This window comes from Rhinolophus sinicus, linkage group LG03 (assembly GCF_036562045.2).
Source record: "Rhinolophus sinicus isolate RSC01 linkage group LG03, ASM3656204v1, whole genome shotgun sequence".
Classification (NCBI taxonomy): Eukaryota; Metazoa; Chordata; class Mammalia; order Chiroptera; family Rhinolophidae; genus Rhinolophus; species Rhinolophus sinicus.
The window spans coordinates 69,246,455-69,270,275 of NC_133753.1; the positions used below are offsets into that span (position 1 = coordinate 69,246,455).

General features: G+C 35.8%; 1 protein-coding gene across 1 annotated transcript in view; it reads left to right on the forward strand.

Annotated features, from left to right (window-relative positions):
* AQR (aquarius intron-binding spliceosomal factor) overlaps window positions 1-23,821 on the forward strand; it is an 87,481-nt gene that overhangs the window by 25,449 nt on the left and 38,211 nt on the right. The window contains exons 12-20 of the mRNA XM_019725550.2: window positions 324-437; window positions 2,046-2,149; window positions 6,839-6,941; window positions 9,439-9,559; window positions 12,931-13,072; window positions 15,958-16,136; window positions 19,227-19,394; window positions 20,780-20,949; window positions 23,059-23,300. Of these exons, the coding sequence (XP_019581109.2) occupies window positions 324-437; window positions 2,046-2,149; window positions 6,839-6,941; window positions 9,439-9,559; window positions 12,931-13,072; window positions 15,958-16,136; window positions 19,227-19,394; window positions 20,780-20,949; window positions 23,059-23,300 (1,343 nt within the window). The remainder of the gene's footprint in view (window positions 1-323; window positions 438-2,045; window positions 2,150-6,838; window positions 6,942-9,438; window positions 9,560-12,930; window positions 13,073-15,957; window positions 16,137-19,226; window positions 19,395-20,779; window positions 20,950-23,058; window positions 23,301-23,821) is intronic.

Here is a 23,821-nt window from a genome sequence, read left to right on the forward strand (position 1 = left end):
CATTAAAATTTTGGCTTCCTTTGATTAGATCCTTAATGTCTGTTTACTACTGAGATAGGTGTTTTAAGTTCTGTGTATAAGTAGACTATGTATATGAAATAGACTTAACAGTTCACTCAAAAGGCATATGTAATACCTATTCTCACTGAAGTCAAACATTTGGGTATGTTCTAAAACGTGTATTGCAATGTTTACGCTCCAGAGTTTTCCAGCACCTCTGAGAAAGTATATGGACTTGTTTATTATTTTTAATAAATAGTTTTTGTTCATGCTCTCTTGCTCTTATGTTCACACAGCTTATTAATTTAAATGTATCCTTTTAGCTTTTGGACATGCTTAAGTTCTATACTGGCTTTGAGATTAATGACCAGACGGGAAATGCTCTGACAGAGAATGAGATGACTACGATTCACTATGATAGAATTACTTCTCTGCAGGTAATTGAAACGTATTGTAGCCTTTGCTTCTGCTCCATAAAGTCGGGTCATGAATAATTTAAGTTTTGTATAGTACAAACAGAAAAAGGTATTCCTTTAATAGTGTTTTCATCTTGAACTCTTAAAATAGTCCTAATTCTGATGAATTTGAAATAAAATGCCTTCTTTCATAAGCCTCCTCCTGAGAAACAGAATATTGGTATTTGACACTCAGAAATATTAGTTAACTGGGCCAATTCGGTGCATTTAAATGTCAGTTTTATTTTATGAAAGAATATTTCAATATGACAAGTAGTGTAAGCATTTTGTACTCTTAAAGATAAACAGAGATAATGGGGCTGCAATTTACCAATAAAGCTCAGATGTGAAAAAAATACTTTTGTGTTCTGTTATTGATCCTATCTTGCTCTTGACTGCCATTTCCTCTGGTGGCAAGAAGTTTTTTTGTCATTTTAAAGTAATTCAGTTCTTTTTGTTTTAAAAGGTCATTTTTTGGGTAAAGACTCAGTCAAACTTAAGTTCACCTGTCTTTCATAAACATTTTCATTATCTCTCAAGGAGTCTCTGCCCTCCCTCTTCTTTCCCAAAATGGCCTCTGGATACATGGAGACACTAAGATAGCCTCGTTGTTTGTAAGAGGAGTGATCTGCACGCTGTCCCAGCTTAGACGTCTTTCCTTGCTTTTCTCAGAGCGTTAGTGCTTTTGTCCTTCTGCCTCAGTCCTTGAAGTGACCATCGCTGGTGTGGCATGTGGTCTGTTCCCGTGGCACAGGCAGGCATGATGATTGCTCCTGAGGAGTTGGGCTGTCTCCTCAGCCCAACGAGGCCCCATTGTTGTTCTTGGTGGTGTGGAATTCTGAGAGCTAACTCTCATTTATTTCCTAGCGTAGACAGCTCACCTCGGGCTTGGATTGCAGGGTCATTTTGCTATTGCCTGTGGGAATCCCATGGCAGCTTCATTCACAACCTTGGCAGCCGTGTGTGTGATCCACCATGGAGTACATGAAAAACTTCTGGGTCTTCTCTGTGCTACATGGCGTTAAGGAAGACTAGCATCATCTTACACTTTCTTATCAAATGAACGTAATGCAGCTATTTCTGTTTTGTTGCAGCTTATCCCACGTTGGTTGGGGGGTTACCCAGCGAGGTCCTCTCTTTCCAGGATTCCACAGTAAAGCAGAACACAAGCAACCATGCTTTTGGCTTCTTCCTCAGCTATTGCTTTAATGGGAATTTTCCCTGAAAACTAAAACTTCCTTTTAGTTTTGTTAGGCCAGTTCTTGGTAATAAAGTGTTTCGTTTTCCTCCCCTCCTGTCAATGAACCTGGCTTTCATGTATATACAAAGTCGAATTTTAGAAATAAAAAACTAAACATTGACTCTTGGGTTTTTTTCATCCTTGCTGGAACAATTCTAGCTTTTTCCCCATTGTATTTAATGCTTCTGGCTTAATAAGCCAGAGGTCACATGTGAAAAGCATATAAAAAAGAAGTATAGTAATATTTAAAAATATATTTCCATTATATAATATAAATTGTTGATAGTAGCAATAGGTAGACATAAATTACTGATTTTTTGTTGTTATTTTTTTTTGCTGTTCTTTTCTAGAGAGCTGCTTTTGCACATTTCCCTGAACTCTATGATTTTGCCCTCTCAAATGTGGCAGAAGTAGATACTCGGGAATCCTTGATCAAGTTTTTTGGACCTCTTAGGTAAGGTAACTGGAAGGGGAAATTGAATTTTAATTTTCTGTTTTGCTTTTAATCATTTTGCACTATTTTAAGTAATATTACTTGTTATGCTACTAGTGCTTGTCTCTTGCCTTTGGTATCCTTGAGTCGTTTAAGTATAATTATTCATCTTTTTTTTCCTTGGTAAAACCTACATGTTTCATGACATGCAGTTTTCCTAAATCTTAAATTTTTCTTAGACAAGAACAAAGCTGGTATCCCATTAGTTATAAATAACATACAGCAGAAACCAAAAAATGTTCATACAGCAGTCCCCTCTTATCCACAGTTTCCTATTTGCAGTTTCAGTTATCTGGGTTGTCTGTGGTCCAAAAATCTTAAATGGAAGATTACAGAAATAAACAATTCATAAGTTTTAAATTGCATACTGTCTTGATCCATCCTGCCCAGGATGTGAATCATTGCTTTGTCCGGTATAATATCCATACTGTATACTCTACCCGCCCATTAGTGACTTAGTAGCCATATCAGTAATGAGGTTGACAGGTTGTCCGTCACAGTATCACAGAGCTTGTGTTCAAGTAACCTTTATTCTACTTAATAATGGCCCCAAAGCACAAGACTAGTGATGATGGCAATTCAGTGCCAAAGAGAAGTCATAAAGTGCTTCCTTTAAGTGAAAAGGTGAAAGTTCTCGACTTAATAAAATGAGAAAAAAAATGTATGCTGAATTTGCTAAGATCTGTGGAACAAATCTTTGATCTTGAAATTGTGAGTCTTAGAATTGTGAAGAAGGAAAAAGAAATTTATGCTAGTTTTGGCCTCAAACTGCAAAAGTTATGGCCACAGTATTACTGTGATAAATGTTTAGTTAAGGTGGAAAAGGCATTAAATTTGTAGATGGAAGACACAAACAGAAAATGTGTTCCAATTGATGGCAACGTGTTGCAGAAAGCATTGAGCCTATACAAAGACGTCAACAAAGGATCCCCTAAAATGAGTGACACCAAGCCACTTACATGCAAGTAAAATATGGTTGCACAGATACAGGGATAGATTTCAATTGAAATATATGAGGTGTGATCAAACAATATGGTGAATGTTTAAATTAAAAAAAATTTTATTACGGTAAAGGACACGTTGTCATTAATCCCCCTCAAAACACTCCCCCTCACTTCAAACACACTTATCCCATCATTCCTGCCACTTTCTGAAGCAGTTCTGGAAGTCTTCTTTTGTGAGTGTCTTTACTTCATCCTTCATCATGACAATGCTCTGTGTCACACATCGCTTCTGGTATGGCAATTCTGTCAAATAAAAACATTACGGTGTGTCCTCATCCACCTTATTCACCAGATCTGACAGCAGCAACTTCTGGCTGCTGTCAAAGTCAAAATGACCATGAAAGGTAAATGTTTTGAATCAATTCAGGACATCGAGGCAGCCACGACAGCACAACTAAAGACACTCACAAAAGAAGATTTCCAGAACTGCTTCAGAAAGTGGCGAGAACCATGGGATAAGTGTGTTTGAAGCAAGGGGGAGTATTTTGAGGGAGATTAATGGCAATGTGTCATTTACTGTAATAATTTTTTTTAATTCAAGTATTCACTATATTTTTAGATCATACTCCGTATTTTCCTTGGCAATTGGCATTTCTCCTGTAACTTTCTTATTATTATCCTTTGCTATTTTGTATTCCATTACTTGTCATTTTGTTGATTTTTTAAATGGAATCTTTATGTATTCTGGATACTAATATTTTGTCTAATTTGTGTTGCAATTATTTTCTTCAGTTTCTCACTTAATTTTTAAACTTTGTTTATGGTATACTTTGTTATTTACAGATGTTTTAAATTTTTAGTCACATCTGTTCATCTTTTAACAATAACAGATGCTTTATATAGAAGGCCATCATAACATTACAAAAAATATTGTCTTATATTTTTAAAATGCTATTGTAGATTTATTTTTTTACATTTAATTAGGCTACATAATCCATCTTAGAAATTTATTTTTGCCCATATAACTCCTTTATACTCTTAAGAATTATTTTAAAAGTTCTCAAAGAGTGGATTATAGCCATTATATTTACTGTATTAGAAGTTGAAACTAGAAAAATTTAAATATTTATTTAAAAAGTTAATTAAAACGTATTATATGTTAATGAAAAATATATTCTTCAAAATGAAAAAATACACAGTGAAAAGAGTGGCATTGCTTTGTAATTTTGAAAATCTCTAATGAATGGCTTACTCAAAGACAGTTGGTTTTGCCAATCTCCTAGGTTCAGTTTGTTGTGAGATACTGTTTGGGTTGAAGTAAATGAAGAAAATTCAGCATTACATAGAAGGAGGGGTATTTTAATAGCTTTTCCAAATAATTGGGAATATTCTTTGATACTAATCAAAACTTAAAAGTGATGGTTTCTTAAAAGTTAATTTTAGTGTGATATCTGAAACCATGTTAAGGAAGTCTGTGCAATTAAAGTGAATTAATTTTAAAAATGGAAAGATATTCCTTGCTCATGGATGAGAGGACTCAGTTAAGGTGTGAATTCTGCCCAAATTGATCTGTAAATAAAATTCAGTTCCAGTCAAAATCCCAGCAAGATATTTTATAGAACTTTATAAACTTATTCTACAACTAATGTGGAAAGGCAAAGGAACTAGAATAGCCAAAACCATTTTGAAAAAGAGTAAAGTTGGAGGATTTCCAGTCCTTTATTTCAAGACTTACTAAGTAGTTACAGTAACCAAGACATTATGGTATTGAAAAAATGACAGACATACAGATCACTAGAACCAGTCAAGCTTAGAAATAGACCACACATATGTGGTTAGTTGATTTTTGGCTAAGGTGCCAAGGCAACTCAATGGAAAAAGGACAATCTTTTCAGCAGTGGTGCTGGAATAATTGGACATCTATATGGAAGGTATGAAGGAAGGTATGAAACTTGACACATATCTCATGTGATATATACAGATTAACTGAAAATGAATCATAGACCTAAATATCAAAGCTAAAGCTTATAGGAAATATAGGAGAAAATCTTGGTGATTGTGGTTTGTGCAAAGATTCTGTAGACACCAAAGCACAATACATAAAGGAAAAATATGATAGATTAGACTTTTTCAAAATTTAAAACTTCTGTTTGAAAGACATTAAGAGAATGAAAAGACAAACCCCAAACTGGGAGAAAATATTGGCTGAACACCTCTCTGATGATGGACTGGTATCCACAGGGCTCAGAAAACAACTTATTAAAAAAAATAGCTATAGATTTGAACAGATACTTCATGCACCCAAGAAGATAACAGATTTCAGTAAGCCTTCAGAAAGATGCTCAGCATCGTTAGTCATTTGGGAAATAAAAATTTAAATCATACTGACATACCATGACATGCCTATTAGAATTGTATATAAAAACAGCAGGGTATTGGCTCTTGACAAGGATGTGGAGCAACTGGAATTTTCATACACTGCTGATGGGAATTCGAAATGGTAGTGACACTTGGGAAAAATTTGACAGCTTCTTGTAAAGTTAAACATGCACTTTATAATCTAGTGTTCTCACAGACATACCCAAGAGAAATGACAACTTATATTCACACAAAAATCTGTACAGAAATGTGTAGAGTGGCTTTATTTATACTTTTCAAAAACTGGGGTACACAAATATTTTTAACTGAAGAATGAATAAACACACTGATATATCCATATAATGGACTTATTGTTACTCAGCAACAAAAAGGAACCAAACCACAGATACCACACAACAATGTGTGTGAAACTCACATGCACTATGCTATGTGAAAGCAACCAGTGTCAAAAGGCTACATAATGTATGATTCCACTTACTTAACTTTCTGGAAAAAGCAAAGTCTGGAAAGAGATTGAAAACAGATTAGTGGTTACCAGGGACTGGGACAGAGTGAGGGAATTTGGGGATAGAAGATTCGATTGTAGTTAAACAGTGGAAAGCCGTCAAGCTCATAGTGACAAAATGCTAGTTTTCCAAAATTCCAGTTTGTCACTTGGAATTAAACTTTATCTTTAGCAACAAATGCTGTCAGTTGTTTTCCTTGAAGTTACAGGTTTATTTTGTTCAAATTTGAAATTTTTTTGCCGTTGATTCAAGTTTGTCAGTTATTTCAAATAAACATTGTGTACAAAATGTGTACTCCCCATTCGGTCACGCAGAATTTTTAAAAGAACAGATAAGAGTCCAAGTTTAATAACATTAATAATGTTTTGCTGCTTTATCAAGGACATTCTCAAAACTGATTTTTTGTTTTCTTTTAAACTGTATGTGGTGGGGAAGAATGCTAGGACTACTTATAGCACTGGGTGGTGCCACCAATTTGATCCGTGCCAGCTATTTTACCCACCATTGCTTTTGCACTGTCACTGTATCTGTAAAGACAGTGGTGGGGGGGACACAAATAATGCCATAGTATTAATATAAAAAAGTGTTGTCCTTGCAGACTCCCTGAAAGGATCTTAGGGACCAGAAGAGGTTTGCAGAAGACACTTTGAAAACCTTGTATTAGGGGTTTAACTTTCATTGCTGATTTTTCACAGTTGCTACTCATGTCATAGAATTATAATTATTAGGTAAAACCTTTTAGGCAGTCTGTAAAATGACATGTTTCAAAAGTGAAGTAAGTGGTTAAGAATAATCTGATTTAAATATTCTTTATTCTGCAGTTCAAATACACTCCACCAGGTGGCATCATACCTCTGCTTGTTACCAACTCTTCCTAAAACTGAAGACACAACTTTTGATAAAGAATTTCTTCTAGAATTGCTGGTAAATACATATTAATGTTGTTTGAATTTTGCATGTGGTTTTCCTGAGTTTTTCGAACCATTCTTAAAGATGTAGATGGTACAGATTTTTTTCCAGATTAAAGATTAGGTAGATAATTCCCATTTTGAAATTATATCATCATTTGATTTTATCAGACTTCTTTTCTCATCTCTTGGATTTCTTTTCTCAAGTCTTTTACCTCTTACAACAGCTTTATGACATGAATTCATTCCATGAAAACATTTATGAGCAACTTCTAAGTCAGTCACTGAATTCAGGCATTGGGGATACATATAGCTGGTGCCATTCCTGCCTTTGAGAGGTCACAGTCACACACACACACAGATACAGATAATACATATATGTTCATATCTATCTAACTGTTGATTTTAAAAATTATTATTTAACTATAGTCCCTTAAACCATACCTTTATCACTAGAAAATTCAGGAAATTTTAGAAGTAGAGTAAGTTATCACGAGCTTAGTGGTTTCAGAATTCTAAAGGATTTCTCAATCATTTCAGGAAATGAGGGCTTTAATTCTCAAACTATACTTTTTTAGGTAAAGTTTTATTTTTTTAATTCAGTTTTAGGTTCAAAGCAAAATTGAAGGGAAGTGATATACCTTATTTTTAATTTCAGTAAAATATTTCATTAACTAGATGAGTATTTAACCATAGTCCCACTATGAAAATTTAGCTTGTTTGCTATGTTCATTATTACAAATAATGATGCAATCCTCGTACCTGTCCTTGTACTCATCTGTGGATATTTAGGAGAGGTACCTAGAAATGAAATTATTTGATTGAAGCCTGTGCTTACTTAAAAGATAAAAGATGAAGCCATACGTATTATCTTCCAAAAGGTATATGTTCCCACCAACAATATATTAAAGTATGTCTCCTCAAGCTCCTACCAGCACTAAATGTTATGAGTCATCCTGATTTTTGCCAGTCTCACGAGTAAAAAAGTAATAGGGGTTTTAATTTTTGTTTCCTGACTGCCAAAAGGTTGGGTCATTTTTCATGTTTCAGACTTTTTTAATACCTATACAAACATGCCCTACGTGGATGTGTATGTACATTTTTTACACACGTGAGACAGTAACGGGCACACAGTTTTGTGACTTATATTCCAATCTAATACTTTTAATGTAGGATATAAAATACAATCCCTAACTGTAGAAAGGAAGATTATATGCTAGTTTTGGGGGCAGTAACAGAAAACTATTTGTAGCAGGTGTTTTAAGCCTAGTGACAGGTGTTTAAGTGCCATTTGGAGAGAAATTCTTGGGAAGGATTTTGAATTAATTTAACTATGGAAATACTTTTTATCAAGCTATTTACTTGTATGAAATGTATGTCCTGGGTCTGGGTCACCATCTTTCCCTTCTTACAAATCACTTTTCATTGTCTCTGACTACAAGTACTTTTAAAAAATTCCTTGTCCTGTTTTCTGACACTGTAAAATCTTCTCTTGTCAATCAGGTTTTGGGGATTAATAAATCCTTACTCTAGAAAGAAATGAGGGATTGTTTTTAGGAGTCTTTCTAATGGAAAATAGGTTTGAGTATAAAGTTCATCCTGTGCCTTTTAGGGTCTTACAGCTACTAAGATTGCATTCTTAAAATTTAAGTAGTTACGCCAAAAGAAAGCAGTTTTAAAAATTTGTAATGCTCCAGCATTATCTTTCATTTCTTCCTTCTCCTTAAGGATTTCTTTAGGGTCTAAATTATGATTAAAGTTTGAAAAGCACACATAGGTTAAATAACATCACACTATCTTCTTTCCTAAAGTAATACTATGTCTACTGGAGAGAATGCGATGTATTTTTCAAATATATAATTATGTTAGCATCTGTTAATTGGGTAATACACTTACATCTGGTTTTGAGATAGAGTTCTCTAGTGTTAACAGTGGAAGAGTACATCGGGATCATCAAGTCCACCTCGTTTTACAAAGAAGACTGCCGTCAGTTTGTCAGTAAACTTTCCTAGATTGTTTAGCAAGTTAGTACAAGAATGAGAACCATAACCTAGGATTTAGGGCTCTGTTTTTTGGCTTACATTGGTGAAAGCTAAGTGCTATGGTTTCTAAGATCTTGGCATGTGCCAGGCACTTTGATACTGTTTTCTGGTCTTCCATTTCACTTTCATAAGAAGCCTGAGGTGAGTAGCGTTTTATCTTTTTCACTGAAAAGGATAGTAAGTTCAGGGAAGCTCAGGTAACTTGCCCCGCTTTTACGTAGCTCACAAGTAGGGGTGCTGGGAGTTGAACTCAGATCTGTCTGATTCCAAAGACCATCACAATTTGATATCACCTTCATCTTTGATTTATGGGGGAAAAAATGGAAAAAGGGGTAAAAAGTCTCTTGTTAAGCACTACTGTAACTGAAAAACATGAAACTTCTCATTCCATACTTTTGGTGAATTTCTCCATAAATTATTTGGATTGAAAAAACATGCTTCTAACTTTCTGCCTGGACTTGTTTCTTTTAGGTATCTCGTCATGAACGTCGAATTTCTCAGATTCAGCAGTTGAACCAGATGCCTTTGTATCCAACTGAGAAAATCATATGGGATGAAAATATTGTCCCGACTGAGTACTATTCAGGGGAAGGTATGATAAAGAAGTACAGGATCCGAGTGTAACATGAAATTTAGTTTAGAATTCATATGTAAATGAAAATGTTCCTATGTACTATATACATTAGGATAATTTTATGATACCCTTAAGTTCAACTTTAGAAGCTAGGAACTATTCAGTATTTTGAATGCTTAGCATTAAGGATTTTTATTTTAAACCATGCCCGTGTGTGTGTGCGCGCGAAAGAGACAGAGAGAGATCCTGTGAAATATGACTGTAAAGCAAAAAAACTGTTTTAAGGAGATGTAATAACACAGCAAGTGTAGCTTTTTCATTATGTCACCATAGGCTTTGTTTGGTAGTGCTTGGAGGCTTGTTTGAATTCCTTGTAGAGCCAGATGACCACCAAAATAATGAAAAAAGAGACAGTGTCATTAGTTGGTAATACCCCCCCCCCCATTAGTTTTTATTCAAAATGGTATTGCCTAGTTTGTTCATCTTCCTATTTCAACAGGTTTTTTTTCTAAATGCTTTCACTATAAGGATGAGAATTCGCCACAATTGAGTACATGCCAAACTGCATTCTGACACATTTTCAAGACATATTTTTTAAAAATTGCAAGAAATCTTTTGAACAGCACTATTATTATTAGAAGAAATGTGGCTATTTTAAAGACATCACCAGTATAAGTATTGCTACATTGATTTAAAAGAAAAATTGTTACTTCAGAGTCATATCTTGGAGCCATAACTAAAATAAACCCAGTGTACTAAAATTAGACTGGATTTCAGAATAGGCGGTCTTCATACCTTTTAATGTTCTGATAGTGATCAATGCATTGTTTTCTCGCTTTTCTAATTTTGTTCATACTAAAAGCATTTATGACCAATATATGTATGACATCTTTTTAACTAACAAATCCCAAAAAGACAAATACCATGTAAAAATATGTTGTCTTTTTTTTTGTTTTAAGATTTTATTGGGGAAAGGGAACAGGACTTTATTGGGGGAGCTGTGAGTACTTCCAGGACTTTTTCTCCAAGTCAAGTTGTTGTCCTTTCAATCTTAGTTGTGGAGGGTGCTGTTCAGCTTCAAGTTGTTGTTCTTTCAGTCTTAGTTGTGGAGGGCGCAGCTCAGCTCCAGGTCCAGTTGCAGTTGCTAGTTGCAGGGGGCGCAGCCCACCATCCCTTGTGGGAGTCGAACCGGCAACCTGTGGTTGAGAGGACGCGTTCCAACCAACTGAGCCATCCAGGAGCTCAGCGGCAGCTCAACTCAAGGTGCCGTGTTCAATCTTAGTTGCAGGGGGCGCTGCCCACCATCCCTTGTGGGACTCGAGGAATTGAACTGGCAACCTTGTGGTTGAGAGCCCACTGGCCCATGTGGGAATCGAACCGGCAGCCTTCGGAGTTAGGAGCACGGAGCTCCAGCCACCTGAGCCACCGGATCGTCCCCAATATGTTGTCTTTTTAATAAAAAGTTTGTGTCCTTCAAAATGTAAACAGTCATATCTAGCTTTTGGTACTCAATGATGTGTCTCTGAGTTTAAAACATATTTTGCTTGGTATAAAATACTACTTTTCTTTCATTCCTGTGATTAATGATATTAAGTGAAAAAGAATACTTCTCAAAATTTAAGTCTTTTCACCTTTTATAGAATGAAAGTATTTCAGAATACTGTTAGTCACCAGATGGTTTGACTGTAATACTGCTGTTTTCAGAGACTTGATGTCTTGCCGTTGTCCTTTATTGGCCCTGGATGGATGGTGTTGTGGGCCCTGTATCTGATGCTGTGAAATCGGCAAAGATGGGGCTCTTGCTGCATGATCATGCCAACTGCTTCTAGCTCCCAAGGAGAGAAACTAAGTGTGAAATGTAGAATTGTAAAGAAAACCTTTGTAAAATTTGCCTTTGAAAACCTGTTTGTCATAAAATAAACACAAATATAGAAAGCCACGCAAAATAAATATAGAGCTTTACTAATTATCATAAGGGAAACCCCATGAAACCCTTGTGACCACCTTGTCAGCTATCCCAGAACTCTCCCATGTGCCTCTTTCTAATCACTGCTTCCTCTCTCTACTGGAAAGTGGCCATTTATTTCTAGGCTTTTATAGCCGTCACTATCTTGCTTTTTTTTTTTTTTTTTTTATAGTTTTATCACCCAGTTGTGCATTTCTTGCACATTTTAAACGTGTCTTTTACTCTGCAGGTATGCCCTGTATCTTTTCCTTTTCTTCCTGTTGAAGAACCTGCATTATTTGATCTGTATAGTTTCGCATAGTTTAGATTTTTTTAATTGACTATCAGCTTGTCCCTTTGCTCTTTATTTTTCTTGCAAATTGACAGCTAGAATGCAGAGGTTTGATCAGGCTAAGGTTCTCTCTTTTTGACAAGATTCTTGGTGGTGGCATGTTTTTTTCATCAGAAAGCACATAATGTCTGGTTATCTCTCTTTTTGTTGTATTAGTAGCCACTGTTGCTTAACACCTAGATTTGTTGATTCAGTGAGGGTTGCAAAATGGTGACATTTTAATTCTGTCGTTTTTAATAAAAATATGCTGTTGAAGGAGTTGCTTTCCGTCAGCCTCTGGCCTTAAAGCAATTGAATTAGATTTTAAATCAGTTTACTAACATAAATGATTTGAAATTTTTATACATCAATGTTTCTTGCTTTTAGGTGCATTATAGACTTGGTAAATATGGATAGGAATGATGAAAATCTTATGATTTCTCAGTAAAAAGTGTTTTGGGTTCTTTTTTTAACATTCTGGTGTTGCTGTTGAATGCTTGGTCACTTATTATCCAAGGGAAGTTGTGTTAACTGAGGATAATGGAAAGAATATTGTTTATTTAATACAGTCAGAGAAGGGAAGTAACTCCAGGAATAGTATATAGTCAGTGCCTTACCCTTAAAGTCTAGCAAAAAGGCACCGGTTCATTCAGAGCTCAGTAGTGATCATTGGAGATAGATTTATGCAGTGTAGTATACCAATTCAGTTTTCTTGGTAATTTTGTCTTGTGCTAAGTTAAGTATATGCATTATTCATTTTGAGATTTGCCAAGTGTTAATTAGGTGGTAAAGGAAGACTTTTTAAACTGCTGGAGATTGCACTAAAGTATATGCAGGTACTTTTTAGAAGTACTGTTTCCAGATGAATCATTGATAGTTAGGTTACATGTATTAATGAAAACCACCCTTTATTTCCAGTGCATAATAGGCAGCATTTGTTAACTTGGTTTCAGTTCTGTGAGGAAATAAAAATGAAACCTTATTAAATATGCTGTATTTTAGACATTATTAAATTAGAGTCTTACCAAGTCTGTGATGCCTTTTTTATATAGAGAGCAGATGTGTCTAATTATAAAAAAAAAATTCAAATATGGATATTATTTTCCTTTTCAGGTTGTCTTGCTCTTCCCAAGTTGAATTTGCAGTTTTTGACTCTTCATGATTACCTCCTACGGAATTTTAATCTCTTCCGCTTAGAATCAACTTATGAAATTAGGCAAGACATCGAGGATAGCGTCAGCAGAATGAAGCCATGGTTAGTCGATTGGTTCTACTTACAATGAAGAGATGCAAACAGTGGCTGACACACTTCTGTCAGAAACCTCGAGAGTATATTTAGGTAGTATACCTGGCGTAAAGCTGCCCTCCAAAATGTGAGATATTTACTCTGAGAAATTCTTTAATGAGAATTAGAATATATTAAAAGGGCTGAAATATAAAATAGGTATCTGGGTCCTTGGGGTGGGACTGGGGATAAAGGAGGGGAGGTCATCCCTCTTTGTGAGGGGGTTGGTTTGTAGAGGGGAGTAGGTTGGGCATTAGCAAAGGGTAATAAGGAAAGGATATGGGCTGGCCGGCAGGCCTGTACTAGGGCAGGACAGTTTTAAGTCCTTGGAAAATCTTACAGTAAAGCATTGTTCTGGTCCCCCAGCCTCTCTCGTGGCTGTCACCTGTCCTCTCAGTCAGCCTCTCTAAGGAACCTGGCAGGAGATGAGGGGCCTGACTGAACACTGCATGGAATGGAACGTTGCAAAGTCTTCCCTGGTCTTCCGTCCATCAGTTGTCTTGAAGAGACTAAATCTTCAGCATTTACTTTTAGGGCTGGTTGAGTAGGTCTTGTTATTTGGAGAGCTCTTCTGCTTAAGCTCGACTCCCCAGCTGTTAGCTCATTCCTCTAGCTAATTTCTTTAGCTAAGAAAAACTTCCATTCTAGGTATGGTAGGCCGCTCTGCATTATGAGGTTTGTGAAGGGCAGTTTTGCTTTTTAGATAACGACTGACTTTCGGTAAATACCCTTCATTCACTATTTCATTCTGAGTATGAAATTGATGGAGATATGTTATATATCACTGGTGACTATAAGTGAGTAAAATAGTTCTGTAAAATGAGTTTTCGTGACCTTACAGTCACACCATACATACGTATACAATTATCCTGCTTTCTGTATGAAAAGCTTACCATACTTGGAATGTGAGCCAAGTCAGGTATCTCCCAGGCTTCTCTCCTTCCTAATTACACAGAGCTACATGGACACTGTGTTTATGATCTGTTTTTTTTTCACCTCCATGTTTGATTTCATACACAGTTTTATTTTTTAATGAATTATGTAAATAGTTATTCTGGGTGAGACAATAAAACACAACATAAAGTATTTTTGACTTAATAATCAGTTGAGTCAGTAGGCAGGCCAGCACTGTGAGATTTGTATCCCCGCTGGCTGTTCATCCCTGCCCACAGCTTTACTGATTTTATTGCCTGTTGTTTGGACCCCAGGAGGTGCTTGATTGGAAAGCTGCCTTAGAATTCATGGTTACCTTGCGTTTGCATGCTGATTCTGGACCTAATTTTGTCCATTTTGCAAAAGTAGGGATTTGTTAAGTAGCAGTTCGTCAAATAGAATTCACTTATATTTTACTTAAGTGCCAAATTAAACAATAATACTTAATTTTTATGCTCTATTAATAAAAAGATTTATTTTTACTTACATTATTTGCTGCTGGAGGAAGAAAATCTCACTTTTTGGAGTTAACTTGTGATACTAATTTTTTCTAAATTTTCAGTCCTAATAGTCCATCATTGAAAACTGTTAAAAATGACAATTTCTAAAAAGAGACAGGGCTTCTTTCTGTTCCGTGTATCCTGATGCATTGCATAGCTCTCGTGATCATGTTTTCAGGCTGCTGAGACTACTGAGCAGGGTAAGAGAGGACGCGCTATGAGGGGCAGAAATCTATACTCTGAATGCTTCCTGTTGCAGGTGGGCTTCATGGGGGGGAGAATTGGGGAGATTAGATTAGTGCTTCCCTGGGGGTAGGAACAAGGATTGACTGCAGTTGGATAAAGGGATCTTTTGTGAGTATGATGGGAATGTTCTAAAATTGGGTTATGGTAATGGGTGCACAACTCTATAAATTTAATAAAAATCATTGAATTGTACCTTTCCAACGAATGAATTTTGTGGTATGTAAAGTACTGCAGTAAAGTTGTAAAAAATGAGGGTAGTGAAGGACAGTTATTACAAAGGGTTTAGATACCCGTAAATCCTTTTAGAAATTGTCCCAGTATGAACCAAATCATTGGATTGTAAATTGCTTATTTTTAATTGGTTTCACTCTTTGATGTTATGAAGTTCGACAATTTTTTGTTTGACCAAAGCCTTTACTTAGGATGTAGTTTATTTTGTAATTATGTCATTTTTGGCAGTACTTTCCAATGTTGGAGAATTGCAGCAGTTTTTATGTTACAGATTTCCCAAATATATTATTTACTGTAAAAATTAAAACACTAGTTAGACTAATATAAGAAGAAAGAATGAATGTTGGCATGTTCATGGGTCTGGTTATTGCAGGTAGCTTGATTATTCGTCCCCCCACTCCATGGCAGCACCTTTTACATGATTTAAGTATTATACTCTAAGGAGGCATTTGCACATAGGTGTTGTCATTTATTTGCTTGTTTTTAACTTTTTAAATTCTACCTTGTTCAAAAATGTTTTTGAAACAGCTGCAGAAAAACTTACACTACATAAGATAAAACATAAACAATTCAGACTATCTTGATGAACAGTGGGAAAGGATAAGAATATAAAATAGAACTAAATGTGCTGGATTATTTCATTCTTTGACAAAATGGTTCAGCTCTTATGTATATAGAGTTATTGTTTTTTTCCCAGGGGATATGGGGGATGTTCCCCTACTTCCCTTTGTTTCCTAGACCATGTTTGCCTGTATCACCCTACCATATAAATTCCCGATATATTGAGACTTAGTTGTGTGTTTTTTTAAGTTTGGAAATAAGAGTTACTACTGTTGGGACTTAACTACTAGCTAAACATTTATTCTTACTTAATAGTGTACTTGTCCAAAAATTGGGGAAAAGTTATATTTTGTTTGAGTAATCATCCACTTCTTTGGCTTTCAGGCAGTCTGAGTATGGCGGTGTAGTGTTTGGCGGTTGGGCACGAATGGCCCAGCCCATTGTGGCTTTCACTGTCGTTGAGGTTGCCAAACCCAATATAGGTGAAAACTGGCCAACCCGAGTTCGTGCAGACGTTACCATCAATCTGAATGTCAGAGATCACATCAAAGATGAATGGGAAGGTAATTTTGTATTTCAGTGTTCCCTTTTGCCTTTTTAGTCTATATATAGGCTTTCTCTTAGAGAATTAGCAAAGCACTTTTACTAAATGTTACCCTTTTGAACTTTCATTAAATTTTATCTTTAAAGTTTGATTTAAAGAATGGCAGTTGTCTTTATAATAGTAGTAAAAATACCAATGATCATATAGGAATAATTAAATACTATTTTAATAAAAAGCATAAAATAACATTCATATTAAAGTGTTTTGAAAATTGCTGTTTGCAGAGCTCAGAGGAAAGTACTTTAAATTTAGTAAGATAATGTTTATGAATTTGTACGGTCCATATAAAAGGAGTAAAAGTATTAGTGTTCAGTAAAGAAAGGGGGAACGCACATGCAGAGCAAGTAAGGAAAATGGGTATTTTTAAGAGATCAAAGCAACTAAAGTGAAGAGAATAGGGATGCATACAATTTATGGAAAATAAGAATACAAAATCAACATTAGGCAAACTCAAAGGAATTTTAGGGGGACCTGGCAAAACAACTCAGAACTAATAATAGTTTATTTGTACCAAAGCGAGAAAGTCAGATAATCAGTGAAATCGAATGTATTCAAGAATAAATAATTACAGAGAAATGAGTTATTTTTTTCTGCTCTTTAGTCAGCAAGATTTTAGGGATGGGACTTCCACAATTAATTTTATTTAGGGGTAGATATGTTCAAAGTTACTAAGTCAAATAGTTAAAACATTGGTAACACCTGTGCCAGAAATGGCCCATGAACTGATATTTTAATTGGCTCTTAATATTTTTCTCCCAGCTGTCTGTGAGCGTTCTCACTGCCTTGTTGTGAGAAATAGTAGCTGGTAGTTTTATCTCCTTCTACCTTCTTGGCATGCCAGAAGGAAAGGGATAGCTCCTTCATGGTTCAGTTTTCAGAAATGATTGCTCCCAGTATAGCTGTTTATAACCATAGGGAGTATACGATATATTTATCACATAATTCTGAAGGGATCCAGCAATGAAGCTGGCCAAATATTTAACAAATGGCCACTATAGTGGGTATAGTTTGTGACAGATTTTTTGTGTGACGCCTGTATCCTTCAAAAGAGTTCCAGTCTGGTGCATTATACATCTAGAATAATGTGTACCTTTATTATTGCTGAAACTTGAGAAATGTGTTAAGTTGCTAGAGAAGATCTTATATTTATTACCCTTAAAGCTTACGGAGGTATTAAACACTGTTTTACATGGTGGTAATAAATTGAAATAACTTACTGGCTATCCCTAGTAATAGTATTGGAAATAAAACTGAAAAAAAAACAAAGACCCTTTTTAGAGATTTATAGATGACGGATGACAAGTCTGCATTATAGTGTTAAGGGGGGAAAAGACGTTTTCCCCGAATCCCTTTCCTCTGTTACATTGGAAACTACTATCAGAAAGACATCACAGTATTCTTTTTTTTTTTAACATAGGCCTTTGGTAGAATGAGAAATAGAATGGGTGAATTTGATGGGCAAGATAGGGAATCATAGGGTATTATTGGACAAGTGATTCATATTTGGGGGCATGGTGGGGAGAAAAGTGTTTTCTAGGAGGTCAGAGCCAAAATTCAGGGCCAGTATTGATCACAGATAGAGTAGCCAAATGGAAAATGGAGGCACAAGTTGAGAGGGAGCTTCTGCAAACAGTAATGAATATTGTCCTGTAAAAACAGAAGAGCTTTGAAGAGTTTAAACTAAATATTATAAAATATTCTTCTTGTCCCTTCAAGGCGTGAAACTCAGGCCCTTATCTTCTGTCTACCTCATTTAAAATTAAGGAAATAGAATTAAGGAAATTGAAATGCTGGATTCTGTTCCAGAATGCACATTCACGGACAGAGTGAATGCAAACGATTGAAAGGAGAGAGGTAGTTGAACTCATTGTAATACAGGTATTTTTAATGTGGATCTAAGACATTCCACTGTTAAATGATCTGCTTTAGGAGGGAAAAATGACTAAATTACTTCCAGGACCACGTCTTTGGCTTTGAGACTGAGAAGTTTTAAGGTGTTGTGCAGATCAGCAGTTGTACAGGCAGTAAAACTCACATAGTAAACCAATTCCCCTTAGTTCTCATTGCTTCCCCTGCTTCTTTGCATAAAATTTGTTGAGACTTAAACAATAAAGTCACTATTATTAATCAGAATTATTTCTAGCCACACTTGAACCCCACTCCATATTGAAACAAACCAGAATGGTCCCGATACTGTTAGCCACCCACTTACATTGTTGATTTGATTTAGTTGTATGCCTTGCAACTAAGGCTATGAGCAAGGAGACTGTTTAAATTTGCCTGTATGTCATACACTAGCTAACAAAATTGAATCAGGAAAAAATGAAGATTAACTGGTATAACATGATATGCTGTGATCTAATTTTATGGCACTTGTCTTCCAGTGTCTCTTTTAATAGAACTGGGAATCTAGTTGAATCCATTATTTGGTCAAATGACTGAGAAGCCATGGACTTTGACACAAGTCTCCTATTTCTTGACATTCACTTATAAAAATTTTCAGTATTTGCCGACTGAAACTATAACATATATATTCAACCATCTTCTCAAGATGGTATCTGTAGACAATGCTTTTGTGCCTTGATGAATTATTCTTGAGTTGACCTTTTCTGGTGAAATACAATAGACTTTGTTGGAATGACTGATGGATAGTTTAAACTGATGTTAGAAACCTGCTAAATATGATATAGATGGATTATATGCTAACTGTATTTTTTATTAAGAATGTTAAAAATAAGAATGATGACGAGCATCCAATTTTGGAGCCATAGCCTGACTTGGAGAACTTATTTGGTAATGTATTCGTGGCATAAAATTTTCTAATTATAAAGAGGAACTTTCATTTTAATTATTGTTACCAAACATTGAGTGTTAGAGATTATAGAAAACCCATAATTGTATTACAGTGCAAGTATAATCATTGATCACCTTTGATATTTTAAATATTTTTTAGACCTCTATTCCAAAGATAAGAGGATGAGAATTTGCCAACAAAAGACTAAAAACAATGACATTTTAATAAGTGAAAAATGTCTTTATGTTTTACCAGGCCTTCGTAAGCATGATGTGTGCTTTTTAATAACCGTCAGACCCACAAAACCTTATGGTACCAAGTTTGACCGGAGGAGACCTTTTATTGAACAGGTTGGACTGGTTTATGTCAGAGGCTGTGAAATCCAGGGCATGCTGGATGATAAAGGACGTGTCATTGAAGACGGTATGTGATCTATATTTTTGAAAGAGTGTATGTATATAATGATAAATTACTTTGCCTTTGTTCCTTTTTTGCATGTTAGGCAATAGTTTTAGTTGTTTTATACATTAAATCGATACAAAGGATTACGTGTAAAATATGTGTAGAGTACCTACCACCCAGTTTTAGAAATAAATAATATGGTTTCTAAACTTCTATGTTAGATACTGGAAAGGACGAGATCGTTTGAAATCGCCTTATTTAAAACTTTTCCTTTTATAATACTGTATGGTATTATTTTTTTAAAAAAAAAAAAACCTCTAAACACCTTTTATAGTTGTTCAATGATATATTTGCCTAATTTTTCCTTCTTAAATTTTACTAATTCAGTTCATCATAGCAGTGGTTCTCAGCTGGGACCAGCACTACCCTGCAATTTGAAATGTGTGGTGGTATTTACATTGTCAAATGACTGGAGTAGCGGTAGGGGGTGGTGAGCTATTGGCATTTAACTGTTGGGGGCCAGGGATGCCAAGCATCTAACCAACTGTCTTGTACAAGGAATCATTCTGCCTGGGATGCCAGAATGATTTAGAAATATTGCCGTACAGGGTTAGTCAGCTCTTGGAGTTCTTAGGCTTATCACTGATTGGTCTTTGAAATTCTTTTGCTGTCCTGGCTTTTTTGGTAATACTTTTGAATTATAACTGCATCCATGTCCAGACCTTATTTTATAATCCATTTACTAAACTTCTCTCAGAGTTTGAATTAGCTTCTCTAACCTGTGAATTCAAGATCACACCATTGCTGAAGTGCTGATAATTAGGCCACTTTTACCACTAGAATAAATGAAAACTAGGAGAAGGGAATGAAAGATATTGTTGGAATAAAAGTAAGGCCACATAATGGGACGAGGGTTGGAGGTCTAAGACAAAAAGAGAGAAGGCCAAGGGGCAAGTAAAAGCCTCTGAGCTTCCAGCCGTTACTATATGACATTTCCTTTCATAGCAGTGACATAGGTATGGACTGTAGAAGGATGAATCAGTCACGTAATTACTGTATAGAAGGCAGCAGTAGGAGCTGTAAGTGACTGACACGAGGAAAGTTCTGTGACTTCTTAAGGCTCCTGTTTCAGTTGAGGACATGTACAAATAATTGCAATTCATGGCGTTGCATCACCACAGTACATGATTATTCTGGGAAGAAACAGTAAGAATTTAGGGAAAGGAGAAATATTTTCAGCTTCTTGGAATTTGAAATAGATGGGCAGACAGCATTCTAGCTGAAGGAATGGCTGGAGTCTAAGTCTAGACAGTTTACTTATCATTTCTAGAAAAGGAATACTGCCACCTTACTTTGATATTTGAAAAGCATATATTTCATTTAACAAACTTTTTCAAAATTTTCAGGACCTGAACCCAGACCCAATCTTAGAGGAGAGTCAAGAACATTTAGAGTGTTTTTGGATCCAAACCAGTATCAACAAGATATGACCAATACTATACAAAATGGAGCAGAAGATGTGTATGAAACCTTCAATATAATAATGAGGAGAAAACCGAAGGAGAATAACTTTAAGGTAATTTGGAGCTATATAAGTAAAAGTACTTTGAACAACTTTTAAGATATAAATGCTTAGATAACTAGGTTAAAAAATGATTTGTGAAGAAAACAGTGATCACTACTTTTTGATTCTAAACAATTCTCTTAAATGCTTACCATGTAGATTAAATATAAAAACTTAACGAAATTCATTTGCTAATTCTGGTTTTTCAGAAACGTAAAGTGTAAATTAATCCAGGTGTTTTAAAGGCTAGCCTCCTTCCTTGCTTTTTGTATATCAGATACTCAGTTTATGCCCCACTGTGAGATGAGGAAAACTGCTTGTTTATTTGTTTACCAGGACTTCTTTTTTAAATCAAGAGTACGTGTACTTCCGTATCACTTTAAGAAGACTGATGTGGCACCTCAGAGCTCTGAATTGCTCTATGATATAATGTATTTCTGCTTTACTCATTAGTGGGAAAAGGGAGGTTTGGGGGCTAGAGAATTTTACTTTTATAATAACTTTGGAGAGAAGGAGTTTTAGTAAAGGGTGTTACTTTTTAAATTATTTGAAACTGTATTATAAAACTTAAACATTGAGCAGTTCTAACATTTGGTAACACTGGCTTGTGCCCAAGTGCCTTTCTCTCTCTCCCAAACACAGTGCTTCTTCAGCATTATCGCTTTATTACCTTTTTTACCCATTGTTGTGATTAAAAAGAGAAAACTTCACATACAAAGCAGTTTGTTCCCCATCTCACCTTGTTGAAAACAAAACAATGGAAGTACCCTTGATTTCTTTTGTCTCACACCCCACATCCAGTTCACCAGTCAGTCTGATTGGCTCACCGTCTCCACTGATGCCAAGTCCAAGACACCTTCATCTCTCACATCCTGCTGCCATGTTAGGCAGCTCCTCCACATAGCGACTGAATGTCAGTTATGCCTGGGTACCCCTGTGCAATACTCTTTAGTGGTTTCCCATCACAGTGAAAGTTGTTACATAATCCCAGGGGCCCCTTCATTACCTGTCTTCCGGCTACGTCTCCACATCATTTTCTAACCCTTTTCCCTTATTCACTCCCTGCCAGTCTCACCGACCTTTTTGCTGTTCTTTACTAATCCACGCCTTTGCACAAACGGTTGCCTTTTCCTAGACAGTCTCCCTCCAGGGGAATGAATAGCCTAGCTTTCTGATTTTCATAGATCATTTTGTTGAAATAATGATTAGTAATTCTAAGAATTTGCCTTGGCATTTAGTAATTTTGGCAATGTATATTTTAACTACTGTAATGACCTTTTGTTGTAGTCCTGATTCTTTCATCCTCAAATTTGATATTTCATTTTAATCATTTTCACTTTATTTTTATGTCTTACATCTAACAATGCTAATTTTAATATTTCTGTATCTCAAATTGTGTGTCCCCCACCCAGAATCAGTTCTCCCTCTATCACCATATATTTGATCCCCTTTACCCTCATCCACTATCCCGCCCCCCACTCTCCTCTGGTAACCACTAAACTATTGTTTGTGTCTATGAGTTTTTATACTTTCATTTGTTTGTCTTATTCCTTTGTTGCTTTCAGAACTGTACACTTGAAACCTGTGTAATTTTAGAACCATTGTCACCCAATTTTTTTAATTTAAAAAAATTAATATTTCTAAATTGTGAGATGTTTCACAATTGAGGCATACATTAATGTGCTTCTGATGGTGTGTGTTCTTAGTATTGAGGAACTATGGAGTATAAAGGGGAGAAAACCCCCTTTGCTTCTAAGAGGAAGCATTTCCTTTAAGGGTTTGTTCTACAATGTTTTTTTTGCTGTTGTGCTGACCTGATTGGATTTTCATGCTTCTCAACAGAAGTCAAATGGTAAACTCATGTATGACATTCTGTCTAAATGAACTCCTAATGGATAAACTGTTCTTGCTAAGTTTGGTCTTTTGTTTAACTCAGTGTATGGTGTCAGCTGAAAATATAGCTGTTGATTCAGTCTAGCCAAGCACCTGTCAGCAGAAAATAGCTTCTTGCCCTGAAACACTTGGGAATTCTGGGTTAGCGTGGCCAGCTCTGCATTCCACTGAACTGCAAATGTTTGAGATGTCTTCCTGAGAAATCTTTTCCTGTGCTTTTGCTCACAGGCTGTGCTGGAGACGATTCGGAACCTCATGAATACGGACTGTGTTGTACCTGACTGGCTGCATGACATCATTTTAGGCTATGGGGATCCAAGCAGTGCACATTATTCGAAAATGCCCAATCCAATCGCCACCCTTGATTTCAATGATACGTTTCTCTCCATTGAGCATTTGAAAACCAGCTTTCCTGGTCATAATGTGAAAGTAACTGTGGATGACCCTGCTCTCCAGATACCCCCTTTCAGGTAAAGTTAGAACTGGGGCTACTTCTTCCAGGCTGTCTGTAGTCAGTCTGAGTTAGACCGTCCGGACTGTAGCTAAAGTTAAGTTTTGAGTAGCATACGTGTATTTTGTTTGGGCAGTCCTCACCTTCACTGTGTAGTCACTGGGAGAAAATTATTTGACTCATTCTAATTCTTTGTGTAGTAGCTAGTTTAAGACCACAATAAAAGTAGCTGCGGGTCTTTTATGAGATCGGTAAGTGCTTGGTGTCTGAAGAGTACTATATAAATATATTTATAGCATTCGACTGAAGAAATGCTAATCTGATGTATTTCCTAATTAATAGACATAGCCATGTGATTTTGAACTTTTTTGTTTTTACGGAAAAAAATCATAACCTTACTTGCTTCCACAAATTTTAAATATTTACAATATAGTTGTATTTAGTGTTAAAGGAGCTTTGGTTTTAAAAATTGAGTGGAAATAGAACAAAGTACCTGAAGCGCTGATTGCTGTTCCCTGAATTCTATTGTTAAGGATTCCA